The 18516-nt window shown below is 39.5% G+C and overlaps 1 protein-coding gene and 1 long non-coding RNA gene across 3 annotated transcripts in view; one reads left to right on the top strand and one right to left on the bottom strand.

Annotated features, from left to right (window-relative positions):
- The window catches only part of DTNBP1 (dystrobrevin binding protein 1), a 44410-nt gene that overhangs the window by 7137 nt on the left and 18757 nt on the right, over nucleotides 1-18516 (top strand). For both annotated transcript variants that reach the window (XM_081919395.1, XM_081919396.1), the window contains 3 exons: nucleotides 1345-1477; nucleotides 3584-3716; nucleotides 7283-7305. In XM_081919395.1, coding sequence (XP_081775521.1) covers nucleotides 1345-1477; nucleotides 3584-3716; nucleotides 7283-7305 — 289 coding nt within the window. The remainder of the gene's footprint in view (nucleotides 1-1344; nucleotides 1478-3583; nucleotides 3717-7282; nucleotides 7306-18516) is intronic.
- On the bottom strand, nucleotides 15274-17173 carry LOC309374481. Its single transcript, XR_014170603.1, has 2 exons — nucleotides 16607-17173; nucleotides 15274-16200 (listed from the first exon to the last, which is right to left on the bottom strand). It is a non-coding gene; the product is annotated as an uncharacterized lncRNA (long non-coding RNA).

The raw sequence follows: 18516 nt of genomic DNA, 5'->3' as shown, positions 1-18516 counted from the left end.
ATGCCATCCAAATGCATTGTTAAAACCTTCCAAATCCAGCACGTCCGTGTCCTCAAGAAGTAGCCAATCTTTTAGCCAGCAGAAAGCTGCGGCTTCATAGTACAACTTTAAGTCTGGCAGGGCAAAGCCCCCTCTTTCTTTTGCGTCCGTTAGTATCTTAAACTTAATTCTGGGCTTTTTGCCCTGCCAGACAAATTTAGAAATATCTTTCTGCCACTTCCGGAAGCACTCCGTTTTATCTACAATCTGCAATGTCTGAAACAAAAACAACATTTTTGGCAATACATTCATCTTGATAGCAGCTATTCGACCTAACAATGAAAGTTTTAATTTTGACCAGCTATCCAAGTCTCTCTTAATTTCAGACCAACATTTTTCATAGTTATCTTTAAACAGACTCAGATTTTTTGCTGTTATGTTTACCCCTAGGTATTTGACTTTCTTAACCACAGTTAACTCTGTCTCTCTCTGAAACCGTTCTGACTCAATATCTGTCAAGTTTTTTCCCAACACCTTAGTTTTTTGCTTATTTAGTTTAAATCCCGCCACCCGACCAAAGTCTTGAATTAGTTGTAATCCTCTTTTCGTACTAGATTCTGGCTCCTGTAATGTCAAAACTAAGTCATCTGCAAACGCTTTAAGTTTATATTGTTTCGCTCCGACCTGTATCCCTTCCACCAACCTGTCCCCTCTAATCATGTTCAAGAGCACTTCCAGGACCGAAATAAATAATAACGGGGAGATCGGACAGCCTTGTCGTGTTCCTTTTTCAATTTTAAACTCTTCTGTAACCACGTTGTTAACTATCAATTTAGCCTTTTGTTCTGAATATATTGCATCAATCCCATTCTCAAACCCCCGGCCCACTCCCATTTCTTTTAAATTCCCCTTCATGAACTTCCAGGATATATTGTCAAAGGCCTTCTCCGCATCTATGAAAATTAAAACAGCTTTAGTATTTATGTCTGTTTGTAGAAGCTCCAATATATCTATAATGTTCCTTGTATTAGCAGACATATGTCTACCTGGGAGAAAGCAGAATTTGCATTTCAAAGTAAATGACATTCATTCACTTTTGGAGAGACCATGGCCAGGTGTATGTCTTGAAGAATACTTTTGCAAACTTGGAAAAATATTTAGTATAGTGCATTAGCATAACTTTGAATAGTATTTTTGTTTTATTTGAAATCTCTGTTTTATCTGTAGTTTGCACTGAAAATATTGTGAATTGAAATATGTAGCTATTTAAGGCTTTGGCAGCTGACTCATGAGCCCTATCAGAGGTTTGGAGAGTTAAAATAAATTTAATAATGTTAGTTTTATCCTTGGCTTTAAACATTGCAGCTGGTGGATAGTGAAGTTGTGATGCTTTCTGCTCACTGGGAGAAGAAGAGAAGCAGTCTCCTAGACCTTCAGGAACAGCTCCAGCAAATTCCAGGTTTTTTAGCAGATTTGGAATCTACAACCACTAGCTTGAGTAAGTGTGTGTGTTCTGCTTTATTTATTTAAAGATTTGTCCCACCTTTTAGGAAGCTTTCCCCTAAGCAGCTTGAAAATTATGAATATACAAATGTTAAAACATCACAGTTAAAAATTTAATAATGGTATATTAAAGGTATAATAATAAGAATTGGCATACAAAAATTAAAACTATTCATAATAATGCTTTTAAGGAATGTTTCAAGGCACAGAAGGCGGAGGATTGCCAGATTTCCCTAGGGAGAGTATTCTATGATTGAGGTGTTGCTGCAGAAAGGTCCTGTCTCTGGTACCCTGGGAGATAAAAGAGCAAGACTTGGAAGATTATATTTAGTCCCATGTATGAATGTGGGCAAAGGTGTTTCTTTAAATAGTCGTGTCCCAGAGCATGAGCTTCTTCAATTGAGTCCAGACACAAATTGATAACCAGTGTTAGATTCAAATATGTGGTCACGCTATTTCAGTTTCTAAACTGTCTTTAAGGGAAGTCTAATGTAGAGAGCTAGTCTTGGCTGCAAATGCCACATAGGCCTCTATTGTTAAAATTGGATACAGGAGAACCACTTCTCCTACATCAAGCTGTCTACTTCATTCTTCAGGAAGTGTGCACTAACAGCACGTCTGTGTTGTCTGGATTAAGCTTCAGTCTGTTAATCTTCCTCTCATTCATTATTCCCTAAAGACACTGATTCCAAGTTTCTGCTACCTTCTTGGGGTTAATTGATGTACATTTGTTAATTTTTAACATATAAGATATCTTCTCTGGTGCCATTATTTTAGTATTTGAGAAGTTCTACTATTATTTTAGTATTTGAGAGGTTATTTTAGTATTTGAGAAGTTCTACTATTTGGAAAGCTCTCTAAAGCACAATTGAAAAAAAAGAGTAAAAGTAAATTGGCAGATGCTTGGCATTTGTAAAGTTCATTGTAGGTAGTAAGAAAATAGGGACCCCTGGTCATGTAAACTATCTGGAGTTTTGTAAAGTCTCCACTAGGGGGTGCTCAATTGCTACTTTTCCAGAAATCACTATCTAGAATGAGGAAGAGGGGAGCATTGAGGACAACGTTCCCTCTTGGCCAATCATCTGGGACTGCATGCCAGTGGTGGGTGGGGCCAAAACAAGAGTTCGCTTGGCCAGAATTCATATTGCATGTACCCCCCCGCACCATTGCATATATTATATGCATACAGTGTGACTCATCAGCACATACCACATAAAGGCCAGCTTCTATTCACCCCGTCCAAAAACAATTGGGCTTGGGAAAAATCATTTTAGTTTTATGCTTAATTTCTTGGGGTGATAGTGATGGGGATTGCAGCTGCGGTTTGTATGGTTAACACCCCCCCCCAAACTGCACTCTCCATGAATATTGTGTCCTCCCCCCAGCAACTAAGAATAAAAACAACCTAACCAACTGGTTTCATTTGCTTGGAATTGATTGGATTTCATTTCATTGGAACCTATTGAAGTGGTTTTTTTCAGCCTAACCATGGTGTGTGTTGTGCAAGTAAAACAATGCAATAATCAGGAGTTGTGAATTGTTGGTAAAAACAATGATGATCATCATAGACCATACAACTGTAACATGCTGTAAAGAGCTTGTGATCACTCATCATATTTCACAACCACGTGAGCAGGGCAGGCAATAACGGAGCACTAAATTTTGTTTAATGCTGTTGGTGTGTGTGTGGACACAGATAGTCTGTGTTGCTTCTTTCTCCGTACAACATCTTGATCAGTGTTGTGGAGTGGAAAGGGATTTCTCCCTGTGATGGGTGGCTACTGGGTCCTTCTGTGTGTGCTCCATAGGATATTGCACCTTAGGAAGTTTATCAAATAAAGTCACTAGATTTTTCTACATGGATCTTCTTTCATGTAGTGATTGTCAGTGAAGCCTAGGCCAGTATTGAGGGAGAGTGTTGGTGGGAAGGGAAAAGGAGGGAAGAAGAACCTTCTTTCCTCATTGGATGTATCCCCTGCCAGTGTGATTAATTTCGAGACATCACTTGTTTGCCAAGATAAGCAAAATTTTCTTTAAAATCACCACAAATTATGTTCCTAATGGTTTGCCTATTTTGATATTTGAATATCTTGTTACACAGTCCAACTGGAAGCAAATTTTAAGGAAATGGAAAATCGTTTACTTTATCTTGAAGACCTCTGTGGACAGTGTGAATTGGAAAGATACAAGCATATGCAAGTACTACAGCTTGAAAATTACAAAAAGACTAAACGGTGAGTTTATTATGATTTTAAAGATTTATTTTTGGTGCTATTGACTGTGAATTCCTTCTGTCTGTGCAAATATATGTTCATCTTAAATATCTTCTTGTCTGAGAATGGAAACTTGAGGTCCCAGAATCCTTCATGGAAAGGAATTATCTGCTTGCAGTTGGCTTTCAAATTCAGGTTGTAGTCTTATGCCCCATTGAATGTGGAATGGAGTAAGCATGCTTAAGATTGTGCTGAATATGTACTAGAAAAAGTTTCACTTTGGGTATTTTAGGCCTTCAGTCTTCTACTAATTGCAGTGACTTGATCTGCCTTATTAGTCATCTTCTGTCAACATTGCTCTGATTCATAGTAAAGGGCATTGCATAGTAATTGTGGACTCCATTTCTTTGGTACAGATGAAAAAATAAATGCTTCTAGCAATGGCAGGAACCAGCTATTTCTGGGTGAGCTAAATGATAAATCGGTTCATCAAGTTGTCACTCACCTCTTGGGAGAAAAGGTAGTGTCTGGTTTGCTGCTGACATATAGTGAGGATAAGATAAATGGTGTTAGGAATAAACTTGGATCAAGTGATCATGACTTAGTCTGGTTTGATTTAATTAGCAGGCCAGTTGGATTTAGAATTGCAGCCAAGCTATTTGATTTCTAAAGGACATATTTTGACATACTCTGGAGACATATTAGTGAGGTGATTTGCATCGTAGGGCTTATACCCTTGAAGAAAAGAGCTGGAATTATGCATTAAATTTACACCAAGTAAGATGGTGAACTCTTTTGGAGGAAAAAATCTAAAGATGCAACCAGATGAACAAAATTGGAGGATAACAGAGTGAAAAATTACTTATACAGTGGTAACTTGGTTTACAAACTTAATCCATTCCGGAAGCCCGTTCTTAAACCGAAACCGTTCTTAAACCGAGGCGCGCTTTCCCTAATGAGGCCTCCCACCACCAGTGCCCTTCCACTGTTTGGATTCCGTTCTTAGACCAAGGTAAAGTTCGCAAACTGGGATACTACTTCCGGTTTTGCGGAGTTTGTAAACCAAATAGTTCATAAACAGGGCTGTTCTTAAACCGAGGTACTACTGTACAGAACAAGGAAGGCCTTTTATTCTCAAAGACTTACCAACCAATTTCTGTTCTAATAATTTGAGAGAGAGAACTCAATTAATAGGATACATTATTGTCAGAATGTTATTAACAACTGCCATTCAAGAAAGAATATAGTATACACAAATCTTCCCTTTTAGAATGTTTCTTGAGATGCTTGTATTATAACAGAGGAATATGTAGTTGCTTTCTATCCCACATTGCAGCACCTATTCAGATACCAGACAAATGAGGCTTTTTTCTAAGGTGACTCACCTACCCAGTTCAGGTGTAACATTCTCAACTCAACAAACTCTAGTTTCCCCTTTTAGCAGGGATAAATTCACAGGCTACCACCTCCTTATGCATCATCTGCAAGAAAACCTTATGGTTTGTTAAACCACAGTTTCCCTATAAAGTCTACACTAGGAAACTGATATAAGCATTCCCTACAGTCCAAAGTCTGCCAAGTACGGCATACGAACCATGATCAATCCTAGTTGGTACGGTGTGCTTAAATCACAGTTTTCAGGTTTGAACATTGCAGGGAAACTGTAGTTTCACCACTTCCAGAGCGGTATGCATGTTAGTCTGTTGCAGCAAAAACCAAAGAGAATTTTGTGCTATTCCATGCACATGATGAAGTGGTGTACAAAAAGTTATGCCATAATAAATTTGAGGTGGCATAACTGATTAAAATTTGTCCTTGTTAATCAGCAGGCTGTGGGCATGAGGAGAGCCCACCCTCTGCTCAGGAGAATGTATGTTATTTAAAGAAATTGAAAGGTAGCAGCACCAGTTTAGGGTGACTGAGCAGGAGTATATAATCTTTATCTGGTGTTCATTATCCATGTGAGTTACCCAAAGGAGAGAAGCTATCCTTAGCAGAAGTGCTCAAGGCAAGGAGAAAGTAAGTGTCCTTGAAGCCACACATGAGTTCAAGGGACCTAATTCCCCACCTAAGAGTGATTTATATTGGACTTTCATCCAACCTTCACCACAATACTATGATTAGGTTGAGAGATACTTAATGCATTTCCTTTGTGAATAATCAGGGTTTAGAACCTGAGTCCCCCTAAATCCAAACCACCTGTCACTGTTCCTCTGTCCTGTTATATTAACTGTAATGTGAAACAAAAGAATTTAAATATACAACATAGCTAAATTCAATTCAATATTCATTTCTGATTTGAACCTTTTTTCCTTGCTTAAAAAACTACCATTCCCCTGAAGATGACATTTGCTAATGCCAGCTGTGCCTATTGGCAACATTCATGATTTGACATTGCTCCAGAGTCAATATATGCTAGTTTTCAGTGTTGCACTAAATATAGGAATTCCAGCTTGTTGAAAGACACAGCCTTTTTTTTTATATAATCTAATTGCCAGTAAGTCCTTTGAGATTTCTCTTGAAAGAATGGGTGCTCCCCAGATTACCAAAGAATTATCAAAGAATGTTGTATGTTATATATTGACTTGAAGCAGGCTGGAATTATTTACAGTTAATCAGAAAGGGTGCACTGGAAAAGGTTTACCTTATTATGTAGAAATGAGCACTGTGCCCTTGATTAAGCATTGCTAATATTGATCTTGGTTTGAGAAGAATGATTTCTTTGGTAGATGTTTGTAGAAATCAGCACCCTTATAGACTATTGCTTCTCCATCTCTCTGAATGTAGCCATCCAGGTACATTTGGCTCCAAGATACTGTGTATTTTACCGTTCTTTATATTATAGAACTTCATCTTTCCCCCAAGCAATTTCTGTTACAGTTTTATCATGCATACAATTTTCTACGAGTAATAAATGCTAAGATGTAGAATTACACTAAATCCTTCAACTCTGAAGTTCATTTAGAGTAGTCTTTATACTTATTTTATTAATATGATTGGATATATGACTTCCGTTGTCTCCGAATTGATAATGCCAATAATTGAAAGCACTTTTTAGAACTTGATAAACATACTTAAACTATTTCAAATTACTTGCACAGATTAATTGGTTATACTGTTCATTCAAAGCTGTTTTTGCAGTCAGTGGGAATAAAATATATCAACTGTTGATTGACTTGAGATGAATTTATTGTGTGTAATAATGCTGTTTTACATACCCTGATTATGAGAAGCAGTCTTACATACTTAACATACAGTCATACCTTGGGATGAATACGCTTCGGGTTAGGCATTTTCAGGTTGTGCTCCGTGGCGACCTGGAATTAACGGAGCGTTTTACTTCCGGGTTTTGCTGCACGAAAATTATGTCATGCGCAGAAGCTCCAAAACGTGATGTGTGGACACGGGTTACGTTCGCTTCAGGATGCGAACGGGGCTCCGGAACAGATTCTGTTCGCATCCCAAGGTACCACTGTACTTATAAAAATCACACAACCTTATATTCTTTTCCTGTTGCTGACAAAAAGTTTTGTGCAGCTAAACTTGTGATCATGCATTTTGTTTTGTTTCCTTCCCCCCTTTTACAGGAAAGAACTTGAGATCTTCAAAGGTAATTCAAATCCTCCCCCTACCCCTTAGGACAACTTTTACAAAATCAAATGTAACAAAAGATATCTATTTCACTTTTGTTTCTGTATTGCACTGCTTAACTTCTGGCAGACCAGTTCTGCAGATCAGCTTTAGCTACCATAATGCAAACAAGCGTCTTACTCTGTCTTCCTGGCTATATATGTTTCTTGTTGAAGTAAATAAGTAATGCTCTGTTGTGCTGATATGCTGGTAGTAAAGTTAATAAACAGTGAGCCTGAAGTTTGAACTCCTTGACTGAGTGAAAAGGGGAGGCTGGAAAGGGATATAGGAGGTGTGTACAGACTTTTCATCCTCCCAACTGGCCTGAGGTGTTGAATGCTGTTAAGCATATGTTGCATGTGGGCATTATGCCTATGGTGGGTGACTGCTAGTCCATAGTGTGGCAGTGTGTTTCCTGCTGTTGTGGGCACTTATGATGCACAACTTGTTGAGACAAAAATGTGTGAGGCACAAAATATTAACCTGCCATTTTAAAAATTGTTAGCAATTGCTAAATGTGTGATTTTGCTTAGCTAAGTGGGTGATTTTATTATTGCATAACACAGTCAATTAACTTCAACAGATAACAAGTGGCACGTTATATAAAATGCCACATTGTTTTAGCTTGGTATTGAAAATGTCTTGTTTGTCATGACAGCTTTAAACTCAGGCTCCATTAGTAGATGGCCAAAGAGTAGGTAAATATAATTCTGCGCTATTATTAATATTTGCATTATAGAGTGAACAATATAAACTATGTTTAAAAAATAATCTTCTAGGTTTGAGTTTTGAAAGTCAGTGGCATATATCATAGCTGTCTTCTGTTGCATAGAATTTAGCGTGTTTATACATTCAACCTGCCCTCTGATCTAGTGCTGCAGCTAAATGTCAGGTCTGTCCATTGGGGGCTGACCTGACATGTATTATTCAGAACTGGATGGACAGGCTGGATGGAATTGATCCAGCTCAGCTCTTTCTACCTGGGTACCCAATTCAGCCTCAAAACAGATTGGAGGGTTAGTCAGGGTGTGTGTCACAGGAATCCACAGCGAGTCTATCTTTCTTGTGAGGAGACACATCCATTCTGCTAAGGGTTACGTGTGTCTGTACCTCACGTTGAACTATAAAGAGATAATAGGGATACTGTTGCAGCACCATCCATCCTGCTGCCTAGAATTCACTCCTGACCAAGGTAGTCTTGGAGTTAGTGCTGGAGGATCCCAGGACTAAGTATTGAAATTCATTTTGATAGCTTGAGTCCAGTTCTTTAATTTGTTAAGCTCACATTGAATCCTGATTCTATTTCTGAGGCATTAGCTACCCCTTAGGAATCCAATATGGGTACGCCTTTCAGATATCCTCATTATCTTAGGAACCTGTCTGTACCAACCTATCGGCGTTTATTTACCAAAGCTAGACTAAATGTATTTCTATCGGAAGTGCTAAATGGTAGACTGAGAAGCATCCCTTATCAGAATAGGCTTTATGTTCTCAGGATGTCGATTGTATGAAGCATATCTTACTGCATTGTGGGCAGTACAAGCGAGCAAGGGACCAACTGATTAAACCCCTACTAGCAAATCTCCCAGGAAAATCGGAAGCCTTCCATATTAAATCTTTTGGATGACAGGTCTAATGATATTACACTGGCTGTGGCAAAGTTTCTTTCAGAAGTTATAAGAAACAAAGATTATCATGCTTAAGACAAAACAAAATGACCGCCTCAGTTTCTCTTGTGTGGCTGGCTATCTTAACTGTATTTTGTTCTGAAATCACTCTATGGGTCTTTGGACTGCAATAAAGATTCTCTCAACAACCCCTCACAGCTTGGTGCCATCTGCAGATTTCCTCTATTTATTTGAGCCATTGATAAAGATGTTGTAACAACCACTGGGCACAGGTCAGAACCCTGCAGCACCCCACTTGTCCCCTTTTTCTGCAGAATGACGGAGAATCATTGGTGAGCAGTCTTGTATTCAGTCAGTCTACCAGCTACAAATCCACCTAGCAGTACACATTGTCTAGCCCACATTTTACCAGCTCCTACAAAAGAATATCTTGGGGGACTTTGTTGAAAGCCTTACTTGAAATCAATATGCTTTACCGCCACAGCATTCTCCTAATCCATCAAGCAAGTAACTCCATCCAAACAAAAAAGAAATAAGATTAGTCTGGAATGACTTTTTTTTGGTAAAGCCATTCTCGCTGTTAGTAATTACAGCATCCTTTTCTAAGTGCCCCTAGGCTGACTGTTTAATTATTTGTCCTAGGACCTGGTATGTTTTCCGTTTGATTTCAAGGTGTTAGTGATGGCATCAAAGTTCTAAAGAACTTCGGAACTTGATGCTTCCTGGAGTGTGCTCTCTTTATACCCTTCGGCCTAGAGAGGTCTATTGGGAATGAGGTCTTTTTCTGCATCCCACCTCTAAAAGCTGGGCATTATGTGGAGTTGTGGGAGATGGCCTATTTGTTATGACACCCCAGTTGTGGAATTCCCCCGCCCGCTTGGAGGCCTGATTGGCACTGCGATTGGTTTCATTTTGGCACCAAGTTAAGACCTGGCTATTCACTCAAGTATTTGGGGGCCATTAGCTGCAGCTCTGTTTGAGCTGTTTGCATAAAATTTAATTGTCAGCAACAAAAATCAGTACAGAGTACAGTCATACTTCAGAAGTCGAACGCCTTGTGACTCGAACGTTTTGGCTCCTGAACACCAGAAACCCGGAAGTGAGTGTTCCGGTTTGCAAACGTTCTTTGGAACCCGAACATCCAATGTGTGTTCCGCAGCTTCTGGTTGACTGCAGGAGGTTCCTGCAGCCAATTGTAAGCTGCGCCTTGGTTTCCGTACATTCTGGAAGTCGAATGAACTTCTGGAATGGATTCCATCCGGCTTCCGAGGTACGACTGCTCAGTGCCTTGCATGTCTTCTGGGATGTCCTGGTTGCTGTCTGAATGTACCAGTCCCTGACAAGAGGAGAATGGTGTCACTGGCATATGTTAAAACTCAATATAGAAATTGGAGGAACTGGTTGCTTTCGATATTCCAAGGATTAATTTATATTTAATTTATATTTACGACTATTGATTTTTGTAGTTTATGTTATTTTATGGATTATAACTTGCTCTTAGATCATTTGATATAGAAAGGGTTAGCAATTAAAGTTAATATTAATAAAGTTGTACAACTGTGTGTATTTGGGAAGCTCTGTTGTAAACTACAATGATGATGAATAGTAAATATATATTTCTGACTTCCCAGTTTCATATAATAGTTAATTTTATTTCTCCCGTGAAGCAACTATTGTAATTATTGAAAAACTAATTTTGACTGCCATAAAATGTCAGTGATTTCCAAATGTATGTATTCAAGTGGACACTTCCATTTCAGCTGTAAGGCATACTTGATTATTTCTTTGTTCTAAATTGCAATATGAGTTTCAGCTACAGATATTTTTAGTAGAATAGGCAATGCCAGCTGAAATCTGCCTCCCCCCCCTTCAGATCTTTTGAAAAAAAATGTAATAAAGTTTTCAATACTTTCTAACAGTTTCATGTGGAGATGAGAACTGGTCTTGAAACATGTCTTAAATAGTGATGTGATCCAGAATTGTCTGTGAGGGAGTAGATGTATCTGAGAAGTCCTAACCATTTTCTATGAATACTTGGATATAATTAAAGGTTTTATTTGCAACATGGCTGCCACTCATCCCCCCCCCATAGAAAGTACAATACTGGCAAGGAAAGTACATGATGCTGTATTTGTTTGTGTTACTGATACTGCACAGGGATAAACATCAATAGACTAGATTAAGGTTGTTAACCATGCTGCAAATATATTGGCTACATTTGCATGTCACTGTAAGCCATAAATCATTGGCTTACTGTACGTTAGTGAATTGTACATGCTTCTCTTTATTCTACTCATGCTGGAAGGGAACAAATTATTATCCCTGACTTAGTGCTACATCTGAACCAAGGATCTTAGCTTATTGATCCTGGTTGGAGCAAAATAAACCACAATCCCTGTGTTTTACTGATTAAAATTGCCACCTGCTGATTAATAAACTAAAATGTTAATTAAAACTCTCAGTAAAAGCTTGTGGTAAGAGGAAACACTTGATGATGATGATAATGGTGGTGATAATAATTTATTATTTCTACCCTGCATATCGGGCTGGGTTTCCCCAGCCACACTGGACGGATTTAAACAGAGCATTAAAAACAGAATAAAACTTCAAACATTAAAAGTTTCCCTAAACAGGGCTGCCTTCAGGTGTCTTCTAAAAGTCGGATAGTTGTTTATTTCTCTGACATCTGATGGGAGGGCGTTCCACGGGGCAGGTGCCACTACTGAGAAGGTCCTCTGCCTGGTTCCCTGTAACCTCACTTCTCGCAGAGAGGGAACCGCCAGAAGGCCCTCAGTGCTGGACCTCACTGTGTGCGCTGAACGATGGGGGTAGAGACACTCCTTCAGGTATACTGGGTTGAGGCCGTTTAGTGCTTTAAAGGTTCGCGTCAGCGCTTTGAATTGTGCTCTGAAACATACTGGGAGCCAATGTAGGTCTTTCAGGACCAGTGTTATATGGTCTCGGTGGCTATAAGATCCGATATAATTGCCTTGAGATATGTATGAATTGATTAGTTCTGTTTTATATCCTCCATTTCTAGTGATATGAGCCTTCAACTGTACTTCTAATGGTTTTTTTTCTAGGTTGGTGGTGGGAGGTAGGGATATCTTGGATAATTTTAATGACAATTTTAATGTTAGCCTTTTTCTGAACTTTGCAAGTTATATACTGTATGGCAGGGATTCAGCAAGTGAGACACATCAGTAGAAGCTTGAACAAGAACTTTGTGTCTTGCACAATGGAGCTTCCCCCTTGCCCTCTTTGCCCCTTGAAATTGTTTTGGGGTGGGAAGTTTGGAGAACTCCTAGAACTGTGGTGGTGGTGGTGGGGGGAGTGCTATTCCATATGGCAAGTAGAAATGCATGCCCTGACAGAACGATTGGCATAGCATGATGTTGAATTATTCCGTATGTCTTTACTGAGATACGCAGTGTATTCCTTACTGTTGCCTGTTGAGCAGATAATGACGAGTGAGGGTATGCAGGTGATGTTTCTGTTAATGAAACTAGCTTCAAATTGCAGCCTTAAAATAGTGCAAAAAGAGGGAACATAATGCTCCTGTGTAAACGTATGATGCTCCCACAATTACAATGTTGCATGTATAATACTGGGTAGCTCAGAATGTACAACTGGATGAGGTATAAAAAGAGCAGTTAAAATCTGGGAGAGAACACTTTGCCCCCCCTTTTTTCTCCCACTGTGCACAAACAGGTTTAACTGTATGCTTGCATTTAAATCAAGTTTTTTGTTTTTTGCTTGAGAAAGGATTTCTAAATTGTGAAAACTCACATTGTTGAGATTATCAGGCACAGGAATGTTAATGAGTATTTGGCTTAACAGAGCAAATCATCATAAGCTGTGATTGAATAATTTGTGTGATGTGTGTATCGCACATTAGCACAGTGATTTCAAGTTCAGACTCTCTCTCTGTATATGCACGTGTGTGTGCACACCACACACATGCAAAAGGGGGAAAATGCATTTCTAGCAAGACTAGTACATAATCTGTTCTGAAGGGTTATTAAGCACAATCATAATTGGTAATTTTGGGAGGGGAGAGCCAAATAAACTGTTCCTATTTAAACTGAAATCTGTTCATCAGTGGCTTAATTGAATAATGTATTGCATTTTGTTAGACAATCAAGTATTAGCTGTTAGTGTATTCCTTATGACCACTTACCACCCCTTTTTCAAACGGCATGTGGTAGCTCCCAGATATAGGCATGCATTCTGGAATACCACATCTCCTGACAGCTTATGTTCAGTTTATGGAGCAACAGTGGAAGAATTTGTCCTTGTTTGTTTCAGTTTTATGTGAATGACCAATTGATGTGGTCTGTCCTGTGTAGTTCTCGAGTGGGGGAATGGATGTGTAGTATCATTCTTTTACGACGGGAAAGATGTACATCACTAGAGCTGCTTAGTAATTGGAGGTTTCACTTGATCAGCACTGTGCTTCTGTTTACTTGCCTGTTTCTCTCTGCCATGTCTTCTCCAGGAACCACTGAGAATAATCGGAAGAATTCTTGTAGGTGAAAGTTTATTAATGGTTTTCATCTTTAAAGCTCTTATTGTATTAAAATGCCAGTTAAAGTAATTTGTAAGCTATTTTTTGAGCTTTTGTTTTGCTTGACTTGTACTGTGTATTCTGATAGTGGAATAGCTAGAGATCTTATTTATGTAGCTGAGAAGAGTAAATGAAAAAAAATATCCCTGCATATTTATAGCAGGCATTGTTATTCCTTTGCCTTGATTATAAAATGAAATTTTGCAGGCGTGAATCTAAGCTGATGATGATCTAGGTCTGTAATTATGTAAGAGTTCATAGAAATGTACATTGCCAGGCATTGGATAAAATTTGCCTAGTACACACTTCTTTCTTTAAAAAAGAAATCATTAAAATTAAATATGATATTAGGGAACAGTAGTCAGGAATCCATTTCTGTTGAATCATTTCTGTAATGTTGACTGCTGGCATCCTTTAGTACAAGCATGCTTTAACATGAAGCAGGTTGTTTCATATTTGGTAGATTGGAGAAAAAGAGTGATATAAGAGTGGTATACCAATCCAGAACCTTTTTTTCTGCTAGTAATGTTTAAATGAGAGGTTGGTTTCTGATGTGTTCCTTTTTGCTTTTAAAGCAGTCATTGCAAAGCCATGTTTTTAAAAGAGCATTTCCCCACATATGTGAAGAATGAAACAATCAAAATCACTTTTAGTTTTTTTAAAGTTTTGACTAAAATTTCATATGAAAGATGCAGTTTTGATTTTTTAATGTTTCAAATACATAGTCTATGCATGATTAAACTATATGCTTGCTATAAGATATATGCTTGGTATAAATTCTAGTGTAGAATATGTTTTCATGCAGTTGGGCAATGTTTCCAGATTAGTGTTATCAAAAAAATGTTATTACTTTACTCTATTTCCACTATTAAAAATAAATAAATGATGTACTAATTCAAAAATGGCAGAAATTATTATCCAAAGTGAGAATTCCATTTTACAGTTCTTGCTTTTTTAAAAAAAGGCATAAACTCACATTTCTGCAAGTTGGCACTCAGAATTTTGTGTGTTATTCTTTATAGTCTTCACTCTTCTTGCGGTGTCTTTTCGTTGCTTTGTTTTGTCCTGTGTTACATGTTAGCATGTTTGTGTGTGTGTGTGTGTGTGTGTGTGTTTTAGTTAAGCAAACACTGAAGCGCCTCTGAAGTCTAAAAGAGCCTTTTCCAGTACTGAGTTCCCAGATGTTGTTAGATTACTGCCCCCATCACACTACCATGGGGAAACTGTTCCAGTGACAATGCCCACATGCTTCCCCTGTCTAGGGTTTGTTTTGGAGGCCCAAGGTAGAGCTTCACATAGTCATTCTGTTGTGAGCTGGCCTCTCCTGACCTGTACAGACATTGACAATTAATGCATGAGAGGAGCACAACCCCAATTGCATCTCCATCAGCTCCAGGCACAGCATGCAATGACCCTGCCAGTCTGTAGGCATACCTACAGACCAGGGGTTCAAATCCCTTTGTGTCGTACACCTACTATTGTATGAGCACAACATACAGTCTCAATGGAAGAAGGAAAGCTTGCACAGTATGTTACCATCATAGCTATATGGGCAGAGAGTACATGCAGCCCTACTGGAATAAAGGTTCAATATCATCTGGTGACACAAAGACTCTTGCCCCACAGCCCAGGGGTCAGCACATGCAGCAAAAGGCATTGACAGCATCAACCTCCAGAGGCTCACTGTATACAATATTGGACTGGGAAGCAGGACATGGCAGTTTCAGGTCCACCAGAAAAAAGGGCAAATGTAGCCTGGTTAAAGTCATGTCAGGCAAAAGAGAATGTGATTTCAGGACTTGAAGTCATGCTGCAAACACCATGGAGCAGTGCCTGAAACCATATACTATAACAGCTGACAACAATCAAGCACATAATGAGCCATTTGTCTTCTCTTCTGCCAACCTCAACACCTGCATAGATGCCAGGAATGCAGAAGGAATCCTAGCTGGGTGAAACAGCTCACATTTTACATGCAAGGGACCCAAGTTTCAATCTGAGTATTACTCCATACCAGGCACACCTGAGCTAATCAGAGGAGTGCTGCATGGTACCAATAACTCAGCCTGTGTATGGGCCAACAGTCCTTTTCGTTTGCCTCACTCCTGGCAACCTATGTGATCAATCCATTACATACCCTGCTATTTTGCCTGATAGCTTGGTTCTACTGGATAGCACTGTGCAGGGCTCACTGTCTGCTTTTATTTTCATTCCCTGCTGTACATCCTAAGAGGCATTCTAACCTCATGGTAAAGGATCCTTGACTGAACAGGTGTGAAGGGCCACTCCTAAACCCTTCAAACTCTCAGCCTCTGTGATTTCCATCCTGAGGTCAGCTGAAGCCAGATCACGCTAGAGTGTGGAAAAGCAATCCTTATCAGTCTCTGGGAATAAGGAAACAACACATGTGGCAGTTATAGCCCTGATTGATCAGCATCTGGGGTGGGGTAGAACTCAGTAAATCCTGCAAGGAAAAGCCAAACATTTGGGATTGGCAAGATGCCACTCCAACAGGGTGCTTGTCCTGTTCTTTGCACCACCCATACCTGCTTCATGTTAGGAGTATCTTCACTTGTTGCAAAACTGTCTGCCATGGAGCTTACAGTGGTAGCTGCGGAACAGTCAGCCTGAGGAGACCAAGAGTAATGAGTAGTAGGCAGCAGCTGGATTATAGCTGAATCTGGATGCAGAATAGGTAGAAAGGCAGAAAGAGACAAGGGAGAGTGGTACCACCCAAGTGCTCATGTGTTCCTCCTGCAGTGAGTACACACCCCTTTTTCATCCTTGGGGGTTGCAGTGGAAGTCTGAGTGTGCTCTTGCAATGCATTAGGGATAATGGGGTTCAATAGCAGTAGTTGAATTTGAGTGCTTGGCCTTTGCTAATAGCTTACCTGCAGTGTTGGGATGAGTGCTTCACCTTAATGTGGAAAGTATTACTTTCTGCTGAAAGTACATTTTACTGTTAACAACAATGCGGTTCAGGGAAGACACAGTGTTCATGTATGGCTGATGTAGGGATGGGAGACAAGGGAAGCATTTGGAACAATTCTGCATTGTGTCATGGTTGCCCCTGATCTCTTGCTTACCTGTATGGGGTGCTCCATCCTGGCACCCTCATTGTTGGAGTGAGGTTTGCTGTTGGATATTTGTATCTGGATTCTAAAGATAATATACCTGGCATGGGACCAGAGAAATGTAGCAGTATGTAGCATGCCCTGTTACCTTGAGTTGTGGTCTCCCTGTGTGTGGTGAATATATTGGTGATGATATGCTGTGGTTTGGCATTGAGTTACACCATATGTTATGAGACGCAGGTGGGCTTATGGATCGTGAGGTCAGCAGTTTGAATCTGTGTGATAGGGTGAACTCTCGTTGCTTTTTCCTAGCTCCTGCCAACCTAGCATACCCGTGTGAGAAGATGATAATAATTTAATAATAATTTATTATTTGTACCCCGCCCATCTGGCTGGGTTTCCCCAGCCACTTTGGGCGGCTTCCAACAAAGATTAAAAATACAGTAAAATGTCACACATTAAAAACTTCCCTGAACAGGGAACTTCCCTGATACATAGGTACTGCTACAGCAGGAAGGTAAATGATGCTTCCGTGTGCTCTGTCTTCTGTCGCAGTGTCCTGTGTGCCAGAAGCGGTTTAGTCAAGCTGGCCACATGACCCAGAAAGCTGTCTGCAGACAAATGGTGGCTCCCTTGGCTTGAAAGTAGAAATGAGCACCACATGCAATAGTCGATTTTGACTGGACTTAACCATCCAGGGTCCTTTACCGTTATACCATATGTTACACTCTGTTGTGGGACATGGGTAGGGTGGTTTTCAGTAGAGAGGCTGCAATTTTTAATAACACCCCCCATTGAAGTCAATGAGAGAAATTTCTTGGCACTTGGTCTGGGGCTGATATGAAGTTCCACTGTTGGAATGTATATAGGATACAGCATGTGTTCTGCTTTAGATATTATACTGGTGGAAGATGCCGGATAAATGGGTGAATCTGTCATGGCAGTATCATACCTGGTATTCTACCAATATAGCAAGTCTTCTGCTGAATCTTATAGATCCTTAACTGGCAAATTTTCAGAATAAGATTGTGCCATGATGTATGGCTAAATAATGAAACAAAATACATTTGTTGTTGTCAATTGCTCCATTGGGAAAGCACCTAAGTGGTGATGGTGGTGAATAAAGCAATGATAATCTGAAAGAGATTGGCAGCACAGATAATCACAGTGAAGGTTTCGTTCCAGCACATATTTGTACTGAAAATCAGTACATTTAGATGTTCTTATGAAAAGCTGACTATTACTTGAGCTAGCCAGACAATATTCTAGCACTCGAGTTGTTTATGCTAATCTTCATGAGTGATCTATATCCATACTCTCATGCAACAATATAGATGATAGTGTGGGTTTAAACAATAGATTGAGCAGTCAAGTTTGAGTGTTCCGAGTGCTTGATAACAATAATATAAATGAACTTATGTGGCTTTTACAACTAACTTTGAATTCTTAGTTTGGTTTTGAAGTGCTTGGTGGATATCTGACTGAAGGTAGGAAGAAACTAAGAGTGAACACATTTGGGGAGGGTTCAGGGGGGCTTATTTTCTGGCTTCTGCTAGGGCAACAACTTGGTTGAATCTGGCCCAGAAAGCAGCCTCAGTAGGTCAAAATCCAAATTAGACCCTAGTAACATGGAAGGGCCATGTTGATATCAATAAGCAAGATACAAAAGATGTTACTTTAAAATGAAAGTTGATACAGAGAGTCAAACTCTCTTAGACCTCTGCCCGCAAATGGTTTATAGAACAGCTTGTTTCCATATGCTTAGAGCTGGATGATTAGAGAATAGATGGTCATACATCAGAGAGATAAATAAAGCTGAGTATTCTGAGTGCTTGGGATGTGTTCGCATTAGAACTTTGATTTTAGTCTAGACTTGGAAATGCTTATGTAGAATCCACTATAAATGGAGGCTGAAAGCTTAA

This window comes from Podarcis melisellensis, assembly GCF_964234715.1.
Source record: "Podarcis melisellensis genome assembly, chromosome: 7".
In the NCBI taxonomy this organism is placed as follows: domain Eukaryota; kingdom Metazoa; phylum Chordata; class Lepidosauria; order Squamata; family Lacertidae; genus Podarcis; species Podarcis melisellensis.
Note: the sequence above shows the minus strand (reverse complement) of the source record. Positions and strands in the feature narration are given on the sequence as shown.